This window comes from Fringilla coelebs (assembly GCF_963513975.1).
Source record: "Fringilla coelebs genome assembly, chromosome: 28".
In the NCBI taxonomy this organism is placed as follows: domain Eukaryota; kingdom Metazoa; phylum Chordata; class Aves; order Passeriformes; family Fringillidae; genus Fringilla; species Fringilla coelebs.
Window position 1 is genome coordinate 3,980,244 of NC_140054.1, and position 24,893 is coordinate 4,005,136.

At 53.6% G+C, this 24,893-nt stretch overlaps 1 protein-coding gene across 3 annotated transcripts; it reads right to left on the reverse strand.

Moving 5' to 3' along the window:
* Nucleotides 1-1,770: 1,770 nt before the first annotated feature.
* Nucleotides 1,771-24,752, reverse strand: AGO1 (argonaute RISC component 1). 3 transcript variants are annotated; one of them, XM_084222870.1, is made up of 19 exons: nucleotides 24,204-24,752; nucleotides 17,081-17,264; nucleotides 16,197-16,317; nucleotides 15,886-16,067; nucleotides 15,498-15,634; nucleotides 15,275-15,409; nucleotides 14,920-15,007; nucleotides 13,824-13,971; nucleotides 13,602-13,721; nucleotides 12,888-13,010; nucleotides 12,366-12,499; nucleotides 10,986-11,170; nucleotides 10,678-10,837; nucleotides 10,301-10,391; nucleotides 8,409-8,603; nucleotides 8,150-8,284; nucleotides 7,198-7,299; nucleotides 6,220-6,419; nucleotides 1,771-5,795 (listed from the first exon to the last, which is right to left on the reverse strand). In XM_084222870.1, exons 1-19 carry the CDS (start codon nucleotides 24,226-24,228, stop codon nucleotides 5,687-5,689), a joined length of 2,574 nt encoding a protein of 857 aa, XP_084078996.1. In that variant the 5' UTR covers nucleotides 24,229-24,752; the 3' UTR covers nucleotides 1,771-5,686. The 3 variants fall into 3 exon arrangements, 1 of the variants encoding a protein (XP_084078996.1); XR_014616812.1 differs by lacking the exons at nucleotides 15,886-16,067; nucleotides 16,197-16,317; nucleotides 17,081-17,264; nucleotides 24,204-24,752 and having other exon boundaries at nucleotides 1,771-4,065; nucleotides 5,301-5,795; nucleotides 15,498-15,630; XR_014616813.1 differs by lacking the exons at nucleotides 15,886-16,067; nucleotides 16,197-16,317; nucleotides 17,081-17,264; nucleotides 24,204-24,752 and having other exon boundaries at nucleotides 1,771-4,191; nucleotides 5,301-5,795; nucleotides 15,498-15,630.
* Between the last annotated feature and the right edge of the window lie 141 nt (nucleotides 24,753-24,893).

Consider the following 24,893-nt stretch of genomic DNA (forward strand, 5'->3'; position numbering starts at 1 on the left):
CCTATCCTCATTTTTTGAGACTTTTTAGCAATGTTCAATACCGCTGTGTTCGGGATATCTTACACAAACTGGCACCAAACAAGCAGAAATGAAAGGGGCAAATGGTATATGGGGAAAGAGATTGGAATGTGACAGACGCAGCAGGCTCAGTGCTGAGTCAGGCAGTGACACCCTTATTTCCTCTGCCCTCAAAAGATCTTTTTATTTGGTAAGAGCAGTGTATTGGGACTTATCCAAGTGGGTTTGAACCTGCTACTTATTGTGAAGAAATAATGTCACTTTTCCTGGTAATGAGAGGGGCCTTTCCCCTGGGAAACAACTGGGAAGGTACCGAAGAACTGGAATTTTGGGCCAAGAGAAGTTAAAGATCCACAATCCAAATGTCAGGGTCATTATTAAGAATTGCCATCCTGAAGATTCCCAGCTGAATTAGTCTTTAAAAGCATAAATTTAGTTTTCAGGTAAGTACCACAGTAAGGATTTTAAACTCATGCAAATTAAAGGTAACCTACTAGAATATTTCCTTGACTGAAATGGGGAGTGGGAAATGTGATCTCCAGGATGAAGCAGATACGTGGGAGAGGCATCTCTGCAAACACACATCCCTCAGGGGCACCACATCTGGTCCCACAGCTCGGGCACTGTAATCAGCACCAGGGCCGGGGCTCAAATGCTAATCTAACACTTGAAACCAGTTTTCTGACCTGTTTTCCAGGACTCCAGACCCAGCTGCAGAAGGCACGATTTGTTGTACCTCACATAGAAAAAGCCCCTTTAAAACTGCTATAGATTCTGTTATGTAGTAGGAATTGTTTAAAATAGGTGATAAAACCCACAAAACAGCTGGATGTGTGCAGGACCTGCACAGGTGCCTAGCTCGGGACAGAACTTTCTGGTGCTGCAGTTAGGTGAATTAACTGACAAGTGCCTGCATGCCATTAGCAAGCACTTCCTTAAAATTCCTTGGCATTATTCAAAAACCTAGTTACAGCTTAAGTGCTAAATCATTCATTGGCTTAAGGTCTGCCCCTGCATCTTTGTAAGGTAAAACAACCAACTCCTCCAACAAGGAACTCAGAGGATGGCAAACAACCTTCAGTTCTGGACCCTAAAACTCTAACATAAGCTGCTGGCAGTGGAGAACACTAGGATGTTTGCAAGATTTGTAAAGCTGGGAAATGTAAAACATGATGGGAAATGCAAAAGATGAGGCAGTGCAGAAACCCAGAGGATCAAGTTTAACCTCAATCCAAAAGGAGTCTGAAATCTGTCCTTAAAGCACCTCAGAGCCAAGAGCCCCTGAAGCACTCAGTGAGGCTGGAGGAAGAGCAGATTTTGATGAACATTTCTGTTATCTAATAACCCAGGAGCCCAAAATCAGCCAATTCTCAGGTGACATTTTAATAAAAAAGTGGAATTGTACTGTATTCACAGAAGTTTTAAGCATGTATTTGTTTAAGTGTTTCTCTCATTGAACTGAGATCTGGACAGTGAGGGGTGCTGGATCCTCTGCAGTGTCTGATGCAATTCAGCTCCAGTCAGCGTTTCCCTGTTTGTCCCCCAGCCTTTCCCGAGGGAATGGCTGGGATGCGCATGTCCCTTCCCCACCAATGTGACTCAGGAGTGTCACCCCGACATATTCACATTGCTTTTATTTAGGTCTTCTGCCAACAGTTACAGGGTAACAGACACTTGGGACTGCAAAGTTGAAGTTGCAAGCAAAAATCAGGACCAAGGCAAAAAAAAATCCACAAAGGCAATTAAATCAAATCCAATATAAATACAATGTTCTGGAGCTCTTTAATCATACTGCTTTCTTTAATAAAGAGGTGGTTAGGATCTTACAGTATTTTCTTTTGGCCTAATCCAAGGATTTTGTTACTCTTCACCAGTCTTAATTCCACACATACAAAAAAAAATTGATATTCAACCTTTAAAATATAAGCCATATTTTCTTAATAAAATAAGTTTTGTGCTGCTGCTTGTTTAGTAAGTACTGTACATCAAGTGTTCACGGCTATTTAACAAATGGACCATACAGAGTTCAAGCTAGAGCCAAAAAAAAAAAAACCCACAAGAAAAATAACAACCCAAACGGAGCGTCCTGTAAACACCCTATGTACAGTCCCACACTTGCTCATAGAAAGGAGGTACGAAAGGGGCTGGAAATCAAACACAAAAGCACTGGAGTCCTGGAAATTTTCTTTCACAACTATTGAAGTGCAAATCACTCAGGCAAGATATGAATTTCACTTGTTTATTGCTCTCCTGCTGTCTGGCTTCCCTTCCTGAAACAATCACATTCTTTTATTTCACACTGATTTTCCAAGAAGAAAACCTTCCGCGAGGCAACGCTGGATGCTTGGGCTGTTTGAGACATCGTGTGCGATCCCAGAACACCCTGACTGCCCTGGAAGCTGCGGGGAGAGGGCAGAGCAGCCCTCCTGCCCCATCCTGCTCAGATATAAAGGAAACAATAGCATTCTACAGGTAAATGAAAGCTACTCCTCTTCCCACAGAACTGCATGCACTCAGCAATGCTTCCAGGCGCACTGGAGAAGGCAGAGACTCGGAGCTGATCGGGATGCCCATGTGGGGTTTGTGGCTAACTACAGATCCTGATATGTACCTGGGGTAACACCTATCCGCTACAGGCAGCAAAACGCACCTCAACATGCAGCTACTCGTTTGCATCTCAGACAAGAGAGGGGGAGAAATGCCAATGCCGGAGCGCGGAGAGGGTACGGTGCATAGTCCGGTATAGAAAACATGCGGGTCACTCCAACCTCTCTAAACTTCTTCAAAGTGGAAACAGGGTTTAAAGGGCACAGCAGCTACTGAGTTTGGCTTTTTTGTTTATCCAAAACCATGAAAACCCAACGCAGAGGGTGAAATAAGGGCAGAACACGATCTGCAAGTCAACAGCTGAGAGTTTCAGAAGCTGTGAAGCTTTTGTGTAGTTAAAATTGCTGTTAAAAGTAGGTGCTACATCAGCAAGTCTTCATTCATAGTTTTCTATGAACAGCCACCTTACAAATGAGTGCAAATCTTAAAGGTCCATTTTACATTTCAAGTCTCAAGGTTAAAAAAAATTGTTACAGAGCAACAAGCTGTTTCTGTAAATGCCCACACTATCTCTTTTCAAATGGTTAAAAATGGCACGTGCTATGCCACAGCTACTAAAAGACATTTCAGAATTCTAGACCCAACTAAAACACTAAAATTAAAACGAGGAACCAAAATACCTTTGCCCCTCACTGCAGAGCAGCAGCCAGGCGCGTTCCGGTGTAATGCTGGTGAACAAACTGATTTGCAGAGAGAACCTTGACCTTGACCCCGATTTTATTCTTAAAGAGGAGCTTTCTAACACCAGGTGAGCGGGAACAGCCCCTCTGAGATTGTTTTGCTTTCAATGAACTTAAGTCAGAGTTCGAAGGATGAGATGGAGGTGCTGATTGGTGTCACTATGCAGGCACTTGTGTAGAGGAATGTAGGCTTCTCATGTTGACACTTAGTGTTGATGTGTTCCCTACGCTCTAAAAGCCTTCCTAAGAGTTCCCTACCTACTGACCACGGATAGAGGTCCCGGTCTCCTCCCCGTCACCTTGAGGATATACAGCAGTGGAGGTTGACACAAGGTGCAAAGGAGGATATGAACCAAACAGCGTGGTCTTGAGGAAAACAGGACTGTGCTAAACGTAGGATCTTCACCAAACGTGACATCAGTGGGCTCAGCACTTAGTTTGCATAGCATAGTGATGTTGTCACTGTTCACAAACACGTTGCCCCAAAAGAAAACGGGAAGAGTGAATTCCCGGGGTTAGGACAGCTCAATGGGCCAACATGACCGGTGTGATTTTCATGAAGGCAAGGCAAGTTTCAACGTCAGAAAGTACAAACCAAAGAGGTGTAGATGTGCTTCTGTCCGCGCGCGGGCCAGGGGCAGCGCTCGTGTGGGGCCGCCTGGGAAACGCGTTCGGCAGGAAAATGATACCAGAGCTCTTCCCCTCAGAACGTGGCAGGAGCGTGCGCCTCGTTTGTCTCTTGAAGGAAGCGCTGTGAACACTTTCATAGAAAAAAACCCAGATAATGTGCCCGGATGATATTGGTACTGAGCTGCCACCACGGCCCCGCCGCCGTGCGTACGGTCACTGTGCAGCAAAACGGGTCTGAAAAGCAGTGACCAGGTTCCTGTGGGGAAAAAGGCTGTTTTCCTGGAACAAGCACAAATCAGGAGTTTCCCCCCTGACAACAACAGGGATTTCATCATTCTAAGGAACAATCTGGTGTGCTTTCAGAATAAAAACCCTGGGCATGAGAGCAGTGATACCATGACACAAAGAGCAGCAAAACCTAGCAGCAGAGAGGGTGAGAGCCTGGAGGTGCTGGAGGTGGGGATGTGGTAGGTGGGAAAGCAGCTGGCCCGGGCAGGCACGTGCCAAATGCACACAGGCAGTGGGCACTGTGGAGCACCCGGCACAGCACAGGCTGCAGCACTCATTGGACAGAAACGTTGGAGAGCTGTGGTGTGAGTACACAGCCTCAGGAAGTGTGGGGATGTAAACTCTGAGAATGTTAATGACTTGTGGATTTTGGCAACAGACTCAATATCGTATAAAAATAATGTTTAGTAAAAAAATCCCGGTGTCCATCATAAAAATTGGGGGGGGGGAAATAAAAGAAAGAAAAACATGGATAGCGCTTTCTGTCCTAATGGGATGGAGATGCCCCCATTTGTCAGAAACAGTTTTAAATAACAAGTAGTACATTGGAAACAAAAAATGGGTCAGCAGCCATTAAACGTGTCCTGTATGAAAGTGCACATCTTTCAATGGGGTTTAACCACCGTGAGGTCGTGATCTGACACAAACTGCAACTGAGGACCATAGAAATTAACTCCTTCCGATGGAAATATGGACCACCATCAAGACAAGATTACTAGTTTCCTTACAAGATTAAAAACATTGAAATTTTGCAGCATCATAGTAAGGCACTCACCCATGGAAAAGTCTGTGACTGTTGCTTTGAGCGGCAGCAGCTGACTAGCTTGTAACACGAGGAAGACAGTTTTCAGTTCTGAGCTAAGTGCTAGGGTGCCTTACATTATCTGGGGGGAATTACTCGGGGGCGGGGAACTGTTAGTGTTACAATTCTCCTATAAACTAGTTGTTTTGTTTTGTTTTTTTTTTCCCTCAACCCATTAAAGCATCTCATAATCTAAAATATTAGTTTTATAAATCTAGTCTTCTGTTTTAAGGCTCTAAAAATCCCCTCCCCCAACCCCCACAAAAAATACCTACCAGCGCCTGGTGGGCAACGGAGGACCAAAGCCGCCAGTTCACAGTCAGGAGTCTCTAGTATTGCATCTTAAAAATGAAAACCTGCTTCCGCCTCCCGGGAGTTTTATCCCTTCCCTTGAATGCCTTCATGTGTTTGGTCAGGTCAAAATTTTGCAAAGCCAGAAAAAATTAAAAAAATAATCATCATCGTCATCAGTCTCTTCCAATCCTACAAAGGTGTTGGATCGTTCTGTCCCATGGTGCTGGTCTCCTGCCTCAAGTCGACACTGCCTGCCCTGCAGTGATTTCTCATTGGAAAAAAAAACAAGGTGTCCCAATGCTTCCTTTTTTGTATGGCTCCTACAAATCTGAAAGCTTTCTTGAGTGAGGTAACAAAAGTTAGGCTTTCAAGCAAAGTACATGGTACGTAAAGTGTCCTGATGAACCTGCACAGCCTTCGCCAAGGCCTGGGGGTCTCTGCCGTTGCTCTGTCCAGATATATGGCTGCCCTCGCCACTGAAAATCAAGGAAATCACTGCGTAATTATTTCATACTTTTCCCCCAGGAACACTGAGAAACTCTCCTGGAGATGGGGATCAGCTGAGTGCAGGCAGCACAGGAAGGCACCTCACTGCAGTGCACAGGGATGCTGTGCATGCCGGTGACCGTGCCTGTACTGCAGAGTCCAGCACCTTGAGGCAGCTGGAAATGCTCAGACACCCCAGGAATGCTCCCACAAGCCTGGCATGAGCTCAGGGTAGGATTTAACTCTCCTTTATCCCTATTCCCCCTGTGCTGAGCCTTAAGAGGATGCAGCTACATGCAGGTCTTTCCCTAGACAGGCTCTGCTGAGCACTCTCAGACACAGGCACTTCCAAACATCAAGGTCCCCTGCCATGCCTGGCTCTGCCCTCCCAGGGTCCCGGGCTGTGCCCCTCACCTGTCGTGCTCCTTGTCCACGAGGTGGTAGCGTGCCCGGAACGCCACCAGCCGGGCGTAATAGGCTGGGGCAGGGATGGAGACGGAGCGGGTGCAGCGCACATAGGTGTGGCACAGCTGGTACGTGAGGATCTGCAGCTCGTCCGCCGTGAACCGGTTGTCATCCCAGAGCACATAGTAGTGGGATGGCCGGCTGGTGCCCTGGGAAGGAGGGGGCTGGTGTGAGAGATGCTGCTTGCACCCGGATGCAGCTGCCTCGCATCCCCATCAGCGCCTCCCTGAGCTAAATGATTGTTCAGCCAGCCTAGGCAGGAGGGATGCCTGTGCTTCCCTGCTCTGAGAACCCTACATGGCAGGGAGGCAGGAAAGCCTTCAGCACCGAGGTGCAAAGCAGTACTAATGCTGCTGCCTGGTGCCTGTTCCCTCTGTGCCACACAGCCCACTGCATCCCCCACTGCATCCCCATGGACCCAGGCCAGCTCCTGCTGTTTGCACAGGGGAGGGGAAGCCGAGCAGCCTCCCTTCTGGAAGCAGTTGCAGATTACACGAGTGCAGTTTTTCCAGTCCGGTTTCTGACTCATCTTGGCTGCCTGCAGCCAGGCAGCTGCAGAGCAGGCAGGGACGGCTGGCCTGGCTCTCCCACCCACGGCCAGACAGCAGGTCCCTGCTGATGAGCGGGCGCCCCAGCGAGCCCAGCACGCTCAGACACCAGCTGACAAGCTGCTGAATTGGCTGCTCTGAAGGAGGAAAATCTCTTAGGACAGACCCTTGGCTCCAGGAGAGAAACCGAGTACGTGCCACACAATGCAGTAGCAGCACAGACCCTGCACCTGCTTGCCAAACCACCGCAGTGGCAGCTCAGATCCAACTATCCTCAAATCCTGGCTGTTGACAGGGCCAGGACAAATGCATGAGGACAATCTGCAACAGCAGCTAAAAACCCAGCAGCATCCCAAAAGCCAGCACTGGAGCATGGTACCTGAATGCCTGCATGACTGCACAGGTAGAAGTCAAACTCAAAGGGGTGGGTGATGTTGGTATCCACTGTTGTTCCTGCTGGGATGTTCCCACTCTTTCCAATCTGCAGGGAATAGAAAGAGATCCAAGGACTGCAGAGTTTGGTTATTTCCAGTTGCCAAGAGCACTGTCTTTAACACAGCTGCCCTGCTCCAGGACCATGGTAGAGGGTCCCCATCTCCCTTTGAGATGTAGAGATGGCCTCCAAGTGCCCATTCAGGGGGGACAGAAGCAGCTCATCCTACTCTGCTCCCTGCCCAAATAGGCCTGCTGGCATTTTTTGCAGGCATCAACACCAGGCATGACACTGCCAACAGCATGGGAAAGAGAGCAGCAGAGTAAGGGCTGGGCCCATCCTGCTACAGAGATGAGGAAAACGCCAGGGATCTCTGTAGAGCATGTGCTGGAGTATGCCACAAGATACTGGGGTTTTTATATCCCGATCAAAAACTGTTCTTAGTTCCCAAGATTAAATCTTCCTGCTCGTGTGTAGCAGTCTGGTTAGAGTCAATGTGACCATTAAATTCAGATGAAATCTAGGAACAGTGACAGCAATCAATGTTACTACACAGCACACATGAACAAGCTGTGAGCAAGCAAGGGGTTATTTAGACTGTCACGTCAGCAACTCCAGCTATCACCAAAACAACAGATGTTTTCAAGCTGACAGAGGCTATTTCAAGAGTCACCAGGATCATCAGCACCCAGTAACTCATAATAACAGCAAACAGCTGGCTGAGCTTCTAGAAGCAGACTAATCCATGTGGCTGTAGGAGTCCACTGAGCAGCACGTTTCATTCAGAACAAGCTCTCCCTGCCAGTGGTGAGATTTCCCCTCGGAAAGCCAGGGCTGGCTCTTCCATCAGACAGGGATGAATCAGCCGCCTCCAGCCCTGGCACCCTGCAGCACTCACCCTCTCGTTCTTGTCTGCACAGAAGAGACGGGTGTGATGCCTCTTCTGGACAACGATGTAGGTGATGCCAGGCTGGTAATCCTTTTCCAGTTTGATGCAGGCATCTCGGATTGCCAGGAGCTCATAGTGAAGGATCTGGAGAGATGAGGGCACACAGAATGAGGGGACACACCAGCACCCAGCTGTCCCTGAGCACCCTAAGGAACCTCATGGGAGCTGGTGCAGTCCCACTGGCCAGTGGGGATCTGGGGGTCCTCACCTGTGGGAGCTGCCCCTCAGGAACACCATCGCGGTAGAAGATGATCCTGGTGGGTTTGAAGCGTGTGGATTTGTAGAACTGGATGAGGAGCTCCCTCACCATGTAGGATAAGTCCTCGATGATCTCTTGGCGAGGACGCTGCACACGCACCGTGGCACAGTACCGGCTCGGGTGGGCGTCCATGCTGCCCACAACCTGCGGCGACAGACAGGCCAGGCCATGTCTTACACGAGGAAGGACAGAGGGGATGTGGGACATTCCCAGCTGCCACCTGCTTCCCACACGAACAGCTGGCCATGGAGAGAGCACCTGAACTCACAGATCAGATGGGACAGCAAATACTGTACAGGCCATCAGTGCCCAAAAGGGAGATCCCTGGTCATGGCCACCTCCTGATGTCACACTCTGCCATGCCCTTTTAAACATTTGTGGGAATTTCCAGTGAGACAACTTTGGTGGGTGCCACTGAATGCAGTGGCTGTGGGGGACTGCTGCCGCTCTGCCCTTGCTTCACTTCTCCCTGCCTGGCAGTGAGAGGGAGTGGGGCTGCCCAAGACAACCAAGGGCTCCCCCAGACAGCCATGGGCTGCCCAAGGATGTGGTAGGTCGAGTCACTGTATGGCAGCCATTGAGCAGGGAGTTCCCACTGCAGTGCAGGCAGACCTCAGACACGTCAGAGCAACAGCTCAGGGACAGCTGGGCTTGGCTGTGACACAGAGCTGGGGGCACAGTGTGAATCAAGTGCTGGCCCATGTTGGGGAACAAACACCCAGCTGCCTCACTCCCCACACTAAGCAGTGACTGCGCCGAGTGCCCCACGTTCCCTGAGCAGAGTGGAAGCACCACAGACTCCATCCTGAGCAGTGTGAATCTGCTGCCCCTGCCCTCCCCAACACTTTCACTTTCACTTTGCAAACAGAGCTCTGGGCTTGGGGCTCCCCCACTAGAACCAATGTGTACAACAGAAACTGTTTCTTTAGTTTCAGCCACAGACCCACTGCTATTGTCCAACCAGCAACATACCAAGGACATGGTTAAGTTACTTCAAAGGCTCTACCCTTCTTCTCCCCTGCAGCTTCAAAAAAGCTTTCACAAAAATTAAGAAAAAAACCCCAATGGTCCTGCACAAACCACAAAAGATATTTTCAGAGGGGAAGCTCTGCCGCCAGGAAACAGACTGTTCTGTCCCACCCACACCTACAGCTAACAGCCCAAAGCCTTTCCCAACCCCTTCTAATTAAGAAAAAAACACTCCTCCAAAGATGCATTTGCATGCCAAGGAAAACCTGAGCTCTGAGTCCTGGAAAGCTAAGAACTTAATAGGAAAATGCTGACGTGCTTATCCTGCATGGCAACGAGCACAGGGCAGTGTCTCCCAGCCCAAGGGAGGGCACAAACTGTCCCTGGCCCTGCTGGCACCAAGCAGCACTTCCCTCCATGGATGCTCATTTTTCCTTTGAGAACAAGGCAAATCCTCCCACACAAAGGGCTCAGAAGCCCAGTCACCCCAGTTTCTTCCATGTCCCAAACCGCAGCTCTCCAGCAGGGGGAAGGTCCCTGCAGGGCTGCAGCTGGTCAGGGATGCCCCAGAATGACTCCATGCAGGACCAAGCACCCGAAACTCTCAGGGCCACGCTCGGGCCCAGCACACCACGAGCCCCATCTGCTGGCAGCTGCCAGTCTCTCTGCAGCTCCCAGAAACTGCAGCTTCTCTGCACTGAGTGGAAGGAAGGGACTGGGAGGAAACTTCCCAGGACTCGGATAAAATCACCTGACAGGGTATGAGCCCACCCTAAGAAGTGTCATCATGGGGACAGCAATAACACATGGACATGTGAATCCCATTCTAGCTACATCCTGCAGCGGTTTTGGGCACCAAGCTGTGAACTTACAGCCGTTATGGAAGGTTTCTTCCCATCTCCTGCTGGCGGGTGAGTGACATCAGCTCCAAGGAAGATCACTGGCTGCTGAAAGACGGCAGAGCTGGTGGGAGAGGAGAGACCACAAGTAGTCAGTTTTTGGGGCCATCTCTGGGTGATGTACAACCGAATGGAGATGAGCAGATGATATCAAGGATATCTCCTGACCTCCAACTCTGGCCTGGACACATCAACACCTCATTATCAACAAGGTGAAACAAGTTACAAACCCCCATTTCAAAGAGCTGCTTTATGAAGGTCCCTTCTTCACCATGTAAACCAGGCAGGCAACACCACAAGGGACTTGGGGTACCACCCCAAAAACTATGAGAGGCAGTGGCCATACAAACCGCTGGTGAGGCACAAGGATGTTGTTGATCCCGCCAAGCTTGACGTTGATCTTGAGGCAGAGGTTGGAAAGGGTCTGTGGGGAGGTTTTCACCACATTCTTGACCTGGACGCACTGTGTTGCCATTCCCAGGAGAGTGTCCCCAACACGCTTCACTTCGGCTGTGGGCAGAGGAAGCAGGAGAGCACAAGGCAATCAGTCCTGCACCACTTCCAGCAGCACCTCGGGAAAGGGGAGAGACAGCCCTGCAGGAGCCAGCCCTGCTGAGCCTGCCCAAAACCCTTCTCTGTGTGCTCGCCCCAGACGCACCGTACACCGGCGTCTTCCCTGGCAGGATGACAATGATGAGCTGAAGCCCTGAATAGGTGTTCTTGAGGTGTCGGAACATGGGCTCCACGCTGTCTGCACCCTGGGCGTACTTGCAGAAGCAGGGCTGGCCCTGGATCGGCATCCCGGCGTCCTTGGAGATCTTGCGCAGCTGGTCTGTGAAGTTCCTGCGCCGGGAGAGGAAGCTGTGAGCCCTGAGCCCTCCCGCACGCCAGCTGTGCCACTGAGCCCCACGGCCGAGTGCTGCAGCACAGCACAGAGACAGGACCATCACATCACCTATTGGTGGCTCTAGGGCACCCAGCACATACATGGCACAGGAAACACAAGACCAGCACACTGTCCCCTCTCAGTGCCCTCTTACCCACGTACTGACTCTTGCTAATGCAATGGAGCTGAGCCCTTCTCCCTTAGGAAGCTGGAGCAGTGGGGAACAAACTTGCTGCCTGCAACAGCTGATTTCCAGGCGACTGCAAAGCTGATGCCAGCCTGAACTTACCACAGCTCAGCCACACTCAGGATTTTTGGAATGCCAAGGATTGATCTGATGTGGTGAGAGCCAGAGGGAATACAGGGCTCACAGCTCTGCTGCAAAGGGATCACAGGAGGAGTGCAGTATCACTCCCACCTGCACCCAGGTACTACAGACTTGGACACTCCGAGCTCTTCCAAACCCCAAACACTGACCATGCCGAACACGCAAAAGAGACAAAGCACTCACTTCGATGCATCCACTCTCAGTCAGGAGAAAGCTAAGGCCCCAGAAGAATCCAAAAACAAAGTGACCATTTCCCTAAATCAAATAAACTGTTCCTGCTCTGTGTCACTTTGCTAGAGAAACATATTCTCTAAACTACCAAAGCTTTTCAGAAAGCCCAAAACTTCTCTGTAATAACTCATGGGAAGTTAGGATGCTTCCCACATGAATTACATGATGTCAGATTATTGGGGAAACTTTTAACCCTCAGAACCCCTTTTCTCTGCAGAGATTCAGACTAGAAGAGTTCAATACAGCTTTAAAGCTGGCAGTTTCATCTCCCAGTACTGCAGCTCCCTGATGCAAAGAGTAGATAGAGGAGAGCCTGACTTCACAGGCTCAACTCACAAGTACTCACTCCAACCTGGCAGCTTTGTGATGGCTTAGGGACCATTTGCAGCTGGGACAAACAGTCTCTCTGGGTAAACCAAAAGCAACAGGAACTGGACACCCCACGTCAGATTGGTACCACAAGCAGTGGAGCTCCCTGCAGCTCCAGCAGTGGTGATGCCAGACCCTCAGTCCCCAGCTGCGAGCAGCAGTGTGGCTCTGGAGCCGCTGTCCCTCTGGCTTCCCCCACCCACATGGGCTGCCCCTTTCCTTACTTCAGCACCTCCTCTCGACACTGCTTCTGCGGGGCAAAGCAGGCAATGGCCCAGACTTTGATCTCAATGCCGTTGTAGAACTGCTTCCCTCGCATGTCCCACACGCCCTGGTTGGGAGTTGCAATGGCCCGGTTCTGCAAGGCAAACAGAGGGTCAGAGCACAGCCACAGCCTGCCCGGCCCCGCAGCCCCAGAGCCCCTGCATGGCCTGGGGCTGTGCTCCCTGTCCCAGTGCTGGAGCTGGAACTGACTCCCTGCCAATGGGCAATCCACAGCCTCAGCTCCTCAGCAGTGACAGAAAATTCACCTGAGCTGCCCTATGCTGAGCACCCCTCTCCTCTTCATCTCATCACCACTGACTCTTGGCTACAACTTTCAGAACCAGTTATATTGCAAAAAACTCAAAGCCAAGGCACTTTGATAAAACATTCCAGCTCTAACAACTTTTGCTCAGAAGCAGTGTTTCCAGGTGTTGACAGCATCTCCCTGCACAGTACAGCCCATCCCAGGCAGCCCCACTTACCCGGCCTCCATACTGCAGGATGGGAGCTGGCAGGACCCGCCCTGTCACCTCTGTCATATCATCCTTCACCTTGATCCCAAACTCCTGAATGTATGGGTCCAGGTTGTAGCTGGCATTCTTCATCTGCAGAGGGAAGGAAGGGCCATGGGAGAGAGTAAGACCAACTGCTGCATCCCAGGCATCTGCAGCTGGCCAGGAAATATGGACACCTGAAGCCCTGTTCTCCACAGAGCTGCACGTGCAGCACCTCTGACAGGGGAGATCAAGCAAATCAACACTGAGGCCCAAACCCTCTCCTGCAAACTGACCCACAGAGACCTGGTTTTGAAACACACTAACCAATACAACTAACAGCACAGCCTGCTCCTGAGATTTAAGACTTCAACAGGATGGTTCAGGCTGGCAAGAAACTTATCAAGAGTCCCAGAAGGAATACCAAATGTCCCTAACCATTTGTGTGGTCTCTTTGAGCCGGGCTCACCTGTGCCACTGTCCATTTACATACACACAGGCACCACTGCACAGGGATTCACTAGGAAGAGGGGGATAAAACCCCATCATAACCTCACCAACACCTTCTCAGCAGGTCACAGCTCTCCACCACAGAACAGCTGAGGAGCAGGACCATGGCAAAGTCCACCATGGACACGATGCCATAACCTGCCATTGGTGCCAAGCCCCAACCCTGCCCCCCCAGGGACTTGTGTCACATACCAGGCGACTGATCTCCTCCTGCCTGTCTGGGGCAGACCTGGCTGTTGCTTTTATCATGGTTGAGGTTTGATTGTCTGTGAGCTTCTTGATACACCGCTGGCCTGCCACAATGTTACACACCTGCACAGGGAGGGAACAGATAGCAGCCATGTGTTGGGGACAGGCAAGACAAAAGGGGACCACAGCTGAGCACAGCCCCAAACCACAGGTGCCAACACTCACCTCCAAGGGAAGGTACGTGTGTTTTTGTTCCTGGCCAACCTGGAGACAGGGCAGGTGAGGGTATTTCAGCTGCAGGTTGTATTTCTGCTTGAAGTACTGAGCCACTGTGCACTCCACTGTTTGACCACTCTCCAGCTGCAGCGGGAACCTGGCAGAGGCAGGACACAAGGGATGCACCTACTCAGAACAGACACTTCCAGACCTCAGGCACTATGTACTGTGGCTGGGCAAAGGGAGCTGCCATACAACAAAATAAAACATCAGGGCAGATGTTTATTGCAGGACCTGCCACATGTGCCATGGCTGGGCGCAAAACTACAACAGTGGCACTGAGGAGGGCTTCTGTGCCTGGTGTCCTCTCTGGGAGCTGAACTGAACTGCAGGGAAAGGCTAACTGGCCTCTCCAGGTACTGGACAGCAGTTGCAGGGTGGGCAGAGGGAGACAGGAGGGGAACATTTCCTTTCAGAAACAGGGGGGGAAAAAAATCAAACTTCCTGGCTGCAGGGCTGAGAGGTGCCTTGACACAGCTGGAGTGCAATACCCATCCTCAGCCAGCACCAGCCCCATAAAAAGCTCCATGAAAATGCAGACTTGACCTGATATTCTGTAGAGAACCAAAACTGCAGGAGCCAGGCTGACTACATCAGTGAGGTGCCCCATTCCTCCTGCACTTGGCAAGCCCCAAGGCTGAGCCCCATGGATGCAGGTGCGCAGGAGACACTGTGTGTGCCTGCTCCCAGGCACACACAAAAATTCCAAGGCAGACACTCGTGTCAGCCCCTGACAAAGTCTCTGCTCTGGCAGTGAGTATTTTAAGAATGAAGCAAACCAAACCCGGAGGTAAAAAGTAGGACAATTCCTGGCATGTCAGCTCCCGCCCGCCACCGCACTCCGCCTGCCAGACACAGCATCCTCTGAGCTCCCATCTCCCTGCATCCCACTCCACACATGGCACAGGGCTGCAGAGCCCCAGACACCTCTCCTTTTGCCATCAAAGACTGAAGCTTCCTGTTCAGCTCTCCCTAATGACACCAGCAGCTGCTAACAAGGAGAACAGTGTGGATTTTTCCAAGGGCATCTGCCCACCCGCCTTACGTCTGGTGGCTGGCTGGCCGTCGGGTAACATTACACACACGGTATTTCCTCTTCATCTGCCCACAGTGGGTCACCTCCACCTTCAGACCTGATGTGAGAAAGGGAGACACAGCACAGTCAGGGTGAAGATGGGAGCAATTTCCCTTTGCCCAACTTCTCCAGGACACTGCCAACAGCTTCCTTAACTAATTTCCTGCTTGCAGATATGCCAACAATAGCATGAGGGAGGCAATGGTGCCCCAGAAGACATTTAAATGTGCAACCCCTGTAGCCCCACCTCGCTGAAGGGGCTGGGTGGGACACAAGCCACAGCCCGTGTAAGGGGACAGGTTCCAGAGCTCCCTGGGGGCTTTACCTTTGATCTCCTTGGTGAAACGCACTCTCTGTGAGTCTGTCAGGGGCTTGGGCTGCTCGTCGATGTTCCGGATGTCCAGCACCTCACACATGAACTCAATGACAGGCTGGGCTTTGTAGAAGGCAGTGGCCGACACTGTGGGACAGATATCACAATGTGCCTCTGCTCTCAACCAGCCTTCCCAAATACACCCAGCCCTCCCCAGCAGGAGAAATAACGTCACCATCGATGTTGAGCATCATCTTCCACATGGCAGGCCGGACTGACTGGTGGAAGCCGAACCAGACCTCCCTGCCCCCTCCCAGAGGGTGGTAGTAGCCTTCAGGGGGGGAGAAGAAGGAGCGGCCGACAGGAGTGTACCTGTGAACCAGGGAACACCATGTCAGTGGCACACACTGGGCCCACGGCAGCACCCCCAGACCCCCGAGCTGGCACTCGCCCAGCCAGCTGCATCACCCCCTCTATTTCTTTTGCAGGAGCACCCAAGGACACGGCTGGCACAGCTGCCTCCTCCAATGACTGTCAAGGCCAGTCTCAGCCACAGCAGCCTGCCAAGGGCAGCAGTCCCCTCCCCTCCCTGGCACAGTGCCATTGTCCCTCAGCACAGGTACCTCATGGAAGCCAGGTGCCTCATGGCAACATCCAGCGCCTGGACGGACTCCAGCGGGACGGGGATCTGCCCGCTGACCAGGGCCTCGTGCAGCATGCGCCAGCTCACGATGGCCATCCATTTGATAGAGACTTTAAATATCCTGTCCTTGCCTTCCCCCGGGATCGTCACCTCAAAGTCAACCTGGGTGCAGGAGGGAAGGGACAGTCACCATGGCATCCCTGCAGGGATGAGGTGGGGTCGTTTTCTGCTGGTCTTTCCCAGGCAGGAGGGAGGTCACAGTGCCCACATAGGGCTCGCTGCCCCTCTTACCCTCTCGTTCCCAATGGGTAAGGCCGTGACAGTGTAGATGTTCTTCTTCCCATCATAGACTGGTTTTCGGTCACCAAAGATCTGTGGTTTGAAGTGCTGCACCATGTACTCCACGACTTCCCTGCGCAGGCAAGACAGAGGAGCAGGAGGAGAGGAGGAGAGAAGGGAGAGGTTTGTTTTGTCACTTTCTTTACAGCCTGATACCTTCTGCAAGCTGTCCAGTCCACCCCAGCCTCTCTCCCTAGGGCAACTGAGAGCAGAGCTGAGACCTGTGGGGCAGGAAAGCCCCTGGACAAGCAGCCACGTGCCTTGTCCCACAGCTCAGTACATTGGCTTTGGCAGAAGGAGTGCACGTGGCACTGGGGGGAAGAAGGAGTGTACATGGCACAGGGGAACACACAGTGGCTGGAGCTGCCTCAGTGTGACTTGCTGCCGAAAGCACATGCAGCATCTGCTCGCCAGCCCTTGGGGCACAGAGCTCCCCAGGCTGCAAGGGCAGGAGGGAACAGGCAGGGAAGAGTACATCAAAAAGAAAAACAAAGAAAAGTACATGATGGCCTGAGGTCTGGGCTTGCTATTTTTAAATCAGGGATTGTTGCCAAAATAGCACAGCTGCTTCAGAGCAGCAGGGACTGTGCTGAGGCTCCAGACCCCTGACGCTCCCAGGCCAGGAAGCAGCACTGGCTGCACAAACATGGCTGGGGGGGTCCAGCCACCTGTGGGCATCATGCAGTGCCATCACCCCTGCCACTGTTGTGACCCCTGCCAAAATGGTCACCCTAATGGCTTCTACTGCAAAGACAGAGACAGGCACTTATAGAGTCTCCACTAGGAAACTAGAAGCAGGGAACAAGTGCCAAACCTCTATCTAATACTTGCCTTACCTGTTGACTCTGCGTGGACATTTATCGGGTTTGATATCCACTTCATAATGATACACATCGATCTTGGGAATGTCCACTTCAAAGTAGTTGGCCAGGAGCTTGATGGGCTTCCCGACAGTTCCTATCCCAGGCCGACGTGGTGCTTGAAACACCTGCTGCAAGGGGGGCAGGTATGCGCCTGCAGCTGTGGAAGAGAGCACAGGTCAGGAGGGCTGCCAGGGACCGCATACTCAGACAGACAGACAGACAGACAGACAGATCTCACAGAGTCACAGTGCTCTCCATCACCACATCCTGAACTGGAAGGTGTCCCACTACCCCTCCTCCTGGCAGGAGGTGGCAGTGGCAGAATTCAGAGCAGCACACCAGGAAGCAGCTTCCCTGGGCACCATCTGGGGAGCACTGGTGCCAGCCAAGCTGCTGAAGGGCAGTGCCAGGGGCCCCACCAACTCCCTTAGCACAGGCTCCAGCACTGCCACCTGCTACGGGAGAGCAGCACCAGCTCCATCATCATGGTGCCCCCTTCCAAGGGGATGCAATACCCTGGATACTCTGTCAGCAGGGACATACAGACACATGTGTTTCCCCTCCATTCCCCACCAAATTCCAACTCACTGCTGGAGGGAGGATGCCACAAGAAACAGGAAATGCATTATTCCATCTGCACTACACAATTGTTCAACTGCTGGGTTTTGCACAAAAAAAAACCCCAAAACAAATCCAAACCAATCTCATATCCCCACTTGAAGCAGTGTGGGGACCTGTAAAGAGGGAAATACCAGTTTTTCTACAATTCTCATTACACAGACTCCCTTATGAAGTTCAGGAGATGCAGGATGGCACCAGCACATGGCTACAGGATTGAGCTGCATTTCTAAATCAACAGCACCCTCAGACTCAAATGTATTTGAAAATATCGCCAAGAAATTATTCCACCCGCTGCTCTCTGAGGTGAGCTCTGCCCTTCCTGCCCCATTCCCACTTTGCCCATCTCCACCCCTCCCAGTTTGCGCGTCCTATTTGTTCCTCAAACACCGTGAGGTCCGAGCCAGCTGGGCCGGTGCGGGGATCGAGTGTGGGGGTATTCGGAGTGCTCCATCTGCGCGGCCAACTGTCCACGTCGGCCCACAGACAGAAACCCAGCTCCAATTCAAGCTCCTGAACACATGGTGCTTTTAGCACCCCTTTCTCCCATCCAGTTTCTTTTTAAATCCAAATTTCCATTCCAGGCTAAAAATACCAGAAGCAGAAAAACAGTAGAGCAGCAAATCAAGCTTCAAATTTGCCTTTTACTTTTGCACCCAAACTTTGCAAGACTTTTCCTGCCTGTGGAAGGCCACCAGTGCTGCAGGACACTGAGGGGATGGGAAAACTCTTGTGAGTATCCAGAGGCTGAACTGCAGAAGTTAATTCTGCAAAGCCAACGTCTGCTCCTGCTTCTGCCCTGCAACAGGAGCTCAAAATACCCAAAATCTGCTGGGAGCCCCAAGCAGAGCCTCACCTGGCCTCAGCAACTCCTCAGACAAGGCAGCACAGGACTTGGAGCAAGGTAGGGATCCCTGAGTGCACTGCAGGGCTCAGACCCTGCAGGCACTCACAGGTGCCCCAGGACAGGGCGACTGCCAGCCGCCCCGAAAAACATCTGCGCTTCACTTCGGAAGAAGCTCGTTTGAAGGAACTGATTTTCAGATGAGCTGCTCCCCGTGTAAGTCATGTCTCCACATGATTAACATTTCTTGGCAGTGGCCAGCTCCCTGGCTGCGAGCTAATGCATTTTTAAATCATGGCTCACAAGCAAAGAGGTATTTGCCAGTGCTGCTGGAGCCTCCCAGTCCCTGAATTTGAGTGAGGAACCATACCGCCCATCTGCAAGATCTGTCAGGGGATAGTAGCTCTCTGCTGCCTTTCCTGCAGCCACATCAAGGCCAGCACCCACAGTTTCTCCTCCTCTGGATCATCTCACTACCCAGACAATCCTGGCAGCTGTGTGTGAGCAGGACCACATGCAACTCCATGTGCCCGTGGTAACCCCACAGATGCAGGGAACACAGGGTAGTAGCCGCAGTTTGACAGCTGCTCAGTGGCACTTGGGTGCCCAAGAAGAGCTGAAGCCAGTTTGGGGCTGGCAGGAGTTGCAGAGGTGCGACCAATTCACCCCACAGCAATCCCACACTTGGCACTGCTTTGGTCACTCCAAAACTAAGGCTTATCCATGCAAACCCTTTTGCCAGAGGATCCCCAGATGCTTCATGAACATAACACCCCGCAATTAGGCTCATGAATCATAGCTGAAGGAAGGAGCCAGCCTCCAGCAACACAAAAGTTGGCTCAGAAGATAACACAAATGCAGGGTAAGATAAATGGGCACAGTAGCCACAGGGAACAGCACCTGATGGCACAGGAGATGCTCTGCAAAGACCAGGGAAGGACCATGACCAGCACTGAGGATGGGCAAATTCACCCCCTGGGTTGACTCAGAGAGTTTTATTTTGGTGACCACAACACACAGTCCCTGAATGTTGACAAGCCAAAGCAGCTGCCCAGGCAGCACCTCCAGCATGTGAGCCAGGTTCTCATGCAGCCTTGGCTGCTTCAGCCCAGGTGGGATAGACCCCAAAACCCTTTGCTGAACATGCAGGCTTGGCTCATGCTTTCACATGCTACATTCCTGCCCTGGAGCATTCAGGGTCCCTCTATGATTTGCCTCAATGAAAGCCACCCTTCTCCTGGCTCAGAGGATGCTGCCAGGGAATCCCGGATGGACATCTCAGACAGACATCTCGACTGCCATTCCCAGGCACCTCATGCCTGAAGCCGGCTCAGGCAGCAGCAAAGGAGCCAGCAAGAAGAACCCTCGTTAAAAAGCTACCCAGAGTGCATGGAAACAGGGGGGCTCCAGCACATAGTGGGGCTCTCGCATGGGGGGGTTGGCTCCTGCATACCTCGACTCTCCATGGCGAAGCTGCACAGGCTCCCACTTTGTCATGTAAATGCGGGCGCCGGGGCCGGGGGCTGCAGGGCGAGTGTTGTTCCTGCAGCACAATGCGGCCAGTGAGCGGGATGAAATCCGCTGCCATTAGAAATTCCGCGGCCCGGGAGGAATCACAGACTTTCGCACACAAAGCCGTGCCCTGGGGACGCGCCGGCGGCGGAGCATCGACGCCCTTGCACCGGGTACCGCGGGCAGAGACGGCGGCGAGGGCAGAGGCACCGAAGTGAGAGCAAGTTTGAGGTAATTAGCGCTGGAATACGCTTTGTTTCTGTTATTTATTGTAACAGCTGGGGAACACGACCCGCTGCCCAACAGCTGCCTGCGCCGGGCGAAGCCGCCGGTGGGACGGCATGAAATTACCATGTCATTGAAATCCTCTCCAGCGCCGCATTCAGCCGAGGGGCCGCGGGAACGGGGCCCAGACAAAAGGGAGTTTTATTGCGGCGGCGGCGGCGGGTCCGTGCCGGCCCCTCTCCGCACACCCACCCGCCAAAACACAGCCGGGAATCAGAGAGGTGCAGACGGGGCCGCGGCACAACAAATGCCACCGGACACGCAGCGTGGTCCACCCTCACCCTGAGACATCTCCATCCTAAACCACCCAGAGTTCCCCCGGGAAATGAAATCCCTGTCGGGGAGCAAAGCAGGGGCAGCACCAGTGGGAAAGGCAGCTGCTGGGGTGGATGAGCAATTGGTATTCCCGATCTCCAGGCTCGACACCTTCAAAACCACTGGCTCTAAGCAGCGACCAACACCATTCCACACAGCCCAGACTTCAAAAAGCCCCATCTCAGCTCTGCCAAGCCAGACATCGCCGCCTGTTCCTTCCCGAGTGACCTCAGCACTGCCAGGGTCACGCAGCTGTGAGTGCTTTTTGGTTTGACACCAAACTGAGTTTCAGCAGGTGATGCACACACGGGACAGAGGCTCCATCTGCAGCCATCAGACCTCAGCCTTAAACCTGTCTGTGCACCAGAGCCTGGCTGCTGAGGGCACAGCTGAGCTGCCCAAGCTCTGGTCCTGCCCTGCACTGCACTGGGGTAGCTTCATGAACCAAAACAGGCTCTAAACCGTTTTACTACAGGACTGTCATCTGAAAGCTGCTGAGTTCTTCATGTCCTCACACTAAACATTGCAAAAGACACTGCTGTGCTTCCCATCTGGAAATCACAGATGACATCCTAAAGTGCAAGCTATAAGCCTGCCTGGCCGAATGGGTGTCCCTGCACCATGGGACGTTGCAGTCCCACAGGATGAGCTGAGCAAGAGGGTGAAGCTGCGGGTGCTGCCCGAGGAACAGCAGCCAGAGGGGTGCCAACTCCATCACACCTGCACGCAGGGGCTGTACTCCAGCTGCTCTGGCTCTGGAAAGCAGCTTGGTGATGCCAGTGGTGTGGTGATGCCAGCGGTGTGGTGATGCTGGCAGTGTGGACACGGCTCAATCATGAGCTGACCTGTGAGGGTTCTGCCAAGCTGGCCTCAGCTGTGCAGCAGCTCTCTTTTCCATCCCTCTGATGGGTTTGAGAAACACTGGCACAGCAAGTGCCAGCACTCCTGCTGAGCACTCCGGGTGACTCTGCTCAGTGACCCTGGGGTCCCTGCTAATGGTGTCTGGGCCGGGCGAAGGCTGAGACCCTCTGCCCAGCCCTGCAGGGTCTCCTGCTGCTCCTGCACTACCCAGGCAGCAGCCAGGGACGCGCAGAGCTGAGAATTGCAGACAAAGGCGGCCCCCAGTGCCGGAGGGACAGGACAAAAGCGACGCTGCTTCCTGTCCGTGTCCCACGGCGGCCCCGCAGTGCCACCAGCTCCTGGAGCAGAGGCTGAACCCGCCCATGGCTCTGCGCGGATCACCCTGCCCAAGGAGCAGCTTCTCTGCCTGATTTGTCTTCCTCCTCGCGTCTGCCATCTTAATAACTTGTCTCTGTTTTGTTCTTCCCAGGGTTTAGGGAGAGGCTGCAAAGAGTGTTTAGAGATAAACCATCCGTGCTGTGTCTCCAGGCAAGGTGCTTCTCCTGGCTTTGTTTCTCAGCCTAATCCCGTCCCAGAACAAGGCATACGCAATTTCGTGTTTCCTGAAGATAAAGAGCCCCAACAGACGGAGCAGCTTTGGGGTTTTTGCAAGGTTCAGCACAGGAAGACAACGGTTGAGATTAACAGCCTTTAGGAAGTTCACAAGGGATAAACTAAAAGTTGTGGGAAAATAAGTTTAGTTTTTAAAACGACTGTATGTGTGTGCTTCCCCGAGTGCTGCCTGTGGGTCAGATGTCCTGGGTTTTCCTGCTGCCTTTCCAAGCATCTCCATGTTGGGCACATCCAGGCACATGCCAGTTTCTGCTTTATTGCCCTGATAAGCCACAGCATCATCAGAGCTTGCATGCAAGGCTCAGCCCATACTCAGGGTCTGGCACAAGCAAAGGGGTGCCACAGCAGGGCAGGATTCACAGCTGCTCTGACAACATGGGGTTCATGAGTACCCTCCCAAGGGGTGAACCCAGGTGGGAGCAGATATCCCACAGCAAAATTTGGGGACAGAAGGGGAAACTCCCAAGGGTGCAGCAGCAGAGCCCTACTCCCAATGCAGCCCTCACAGGCCCAGGGACTGAAACCCAAACCTGTCCACCGAGTGGATCCCTATCACAACACAAGAGATTATTTTAAAGCACCTTAAGAGCATCATTTCAGGCTGGGGTAGGAGGGTGCCCGGAGGCGTTATCTGCCTGGCCCTGAGGCAGCAGTGCTGCTATCGCCCCAAGGCACTGGCAAAGCCTGCAGTGGTACCGCCAAATCACGGCTTCCAGAGGCCATAAATCAGCCCAAACACAAAGCACCCAGCAGCCAGAAGGTAACGCAGACACAGGGAGATTTCTGTGCCATGCTTGAAGTAAATGTTGTAAGAAAGGACTGAAGTTTACAAACACTCAGCAGATTTATGTCAAAATCTCACCAGGCTGATGTGTTATGGAGGGTGCCAAATGCACCAGCACAAGAGAGGTGGCAGGGCAGCGACTGCCGATCCCCGTGCCTTGTCCCTCGGAAGAGCAGCAGCTCCCCATCCGCATCGCCCCGTGCCTCAGCAGGGCAGTGACCCGCGTCTCCATCACCCCATCCCTCCCTCTGCCTTATTTTAGGCACCAAAATCCTTCTGCGACTCAGCAGCAAGTTGGCGATGCTCAGGCCAGGCACAGGAGCAAGCGGCAGCTGATGCGATGGCCTAGGGAACAGCTCTGCAAACCCCCGCGGAGCTGCCCGGCACGAAGGGCACTGCCAGCTGCTCCCGTCCCCAGCCGGGGGACGGAGGTTGGGACAGGGGACACGGGGGTACAGGGTGGCTCTGATCTCGGCCCCGCGGGGCCATGCTCAGCCCCGGCTCCGCGCATGCCCTGGCACGGGCAGAGGAGACGCTTCGTGCTGTCACGGCACACGGCGTCGCCGGCCTCCCGCCAGCTGCAGCCTGCGCCCCGCTCCCTGAACTCGGGGAACGGGGAGCTGGGGGATGGATGGGGAGCTGGGGGATGAAATGGGAGCTGGGGAGGGGGGGAATGGCAGGGAGTGGGGTGCAATGGCAGCCGGGGGGATGGATGGGGGTGGGAGGTAGGGGGAATGGCATGGAAGCTGGGGGAAAGGTTGGAAAGCTGAGGGGATGCTGCTGCTGCTTTGTGCACAACAGGCCCCTTGAGCACGGCTCGCTCCGCGCTGTGGGGACCTGCGGCTGGACGTGACCCCGGCCCCGTGCCCCCTCCTGCAAGGTTTCTGCGAGTCCCTCCATCGCCCCTTCCCCAGCGCCCACACCGCTGCTGCTCTCGGGGCACCCGGGGGACGCGCCTGCCCGGCGGCCCCGCAGCCCCCCCGCAGCCCCGCTGCTCAGACCCGCGCGCCTCCGACAGCCTCCGATCCCCGGCATCGCCCCCGCACATCCCGCGCCGCCGCCACATCCATCGCCACCCGCCGCGGTCCTCTCCGCACACCCCTCCACCGCGCTCCCCCGCCCCGGTCCCCACCCGGTACAGGCCCCCTGGTCCCCGCCGCACACCCGCCCCCCTTTCCACCGGCCTCATCCCTTTCGCCCCCCGTCGCCCTCTCGGCGCTCCCCGGCGCGCAGCGCTCCGACCTCCCCATCCCCGCCGGCGGTACCTGCTCCCGAGGGTCCCGCTTCCATCCCATCCACGCGGGCGCCGCTCCGAGCCGGGGGCCGGGGCAGGGCCGTGCCGGGGGCCGGGGCCGGGCAGGGCCGGGGCCGGTGCCGCAGCCGCCTCACGCCCCTCACGCCGCGCGCACGCGCCGCCGCCGCCCGGCCCCGCGCGCAACAAAGGCGGCGCCCGCCGGCCCCGCCGCCATCTTGGGGCCCGCGGGGACCGGGGGGACCCGGGGGAACCGGGCGGCTCCGCTCGGGACAGCGGGGATGCCCAGCCGGGGCCTCGCTGCAGCTGGGGAGTGGCGGAGCGCTGTCCGCCCGCCGGCGCCATCGCCGCCACAAATATTTATTTTTTATTTCCCGCTGCGCCGTTGCCACAAATATTTATTTCGTGGTTTTATTTCGTGGTTTTCCTTTTTTTTTTTTTTTTTTTTTTTTTTTTTTTTTTTTTTTGGCGTTTTTTGTTTGGCCGGGCCGAGGAGGAGGCGCCGGTTCTTGTATTGACCGCTGTACGGTCATTCCCGAAGTGCCCTGAGTCTCGCCAGGCAGGAGCAGGGCAGGAATTCCCCGTGGCCCTGCTCCACAGAACCGGGCAGAGCGTCCCCTTTCCGTCCCCTTTCCATCCCGTTTCCCACCACGTCCCAGAGCTGTCCTTCCCAGGAAGCGCAAATCCCCACTCTGTAGCTTGA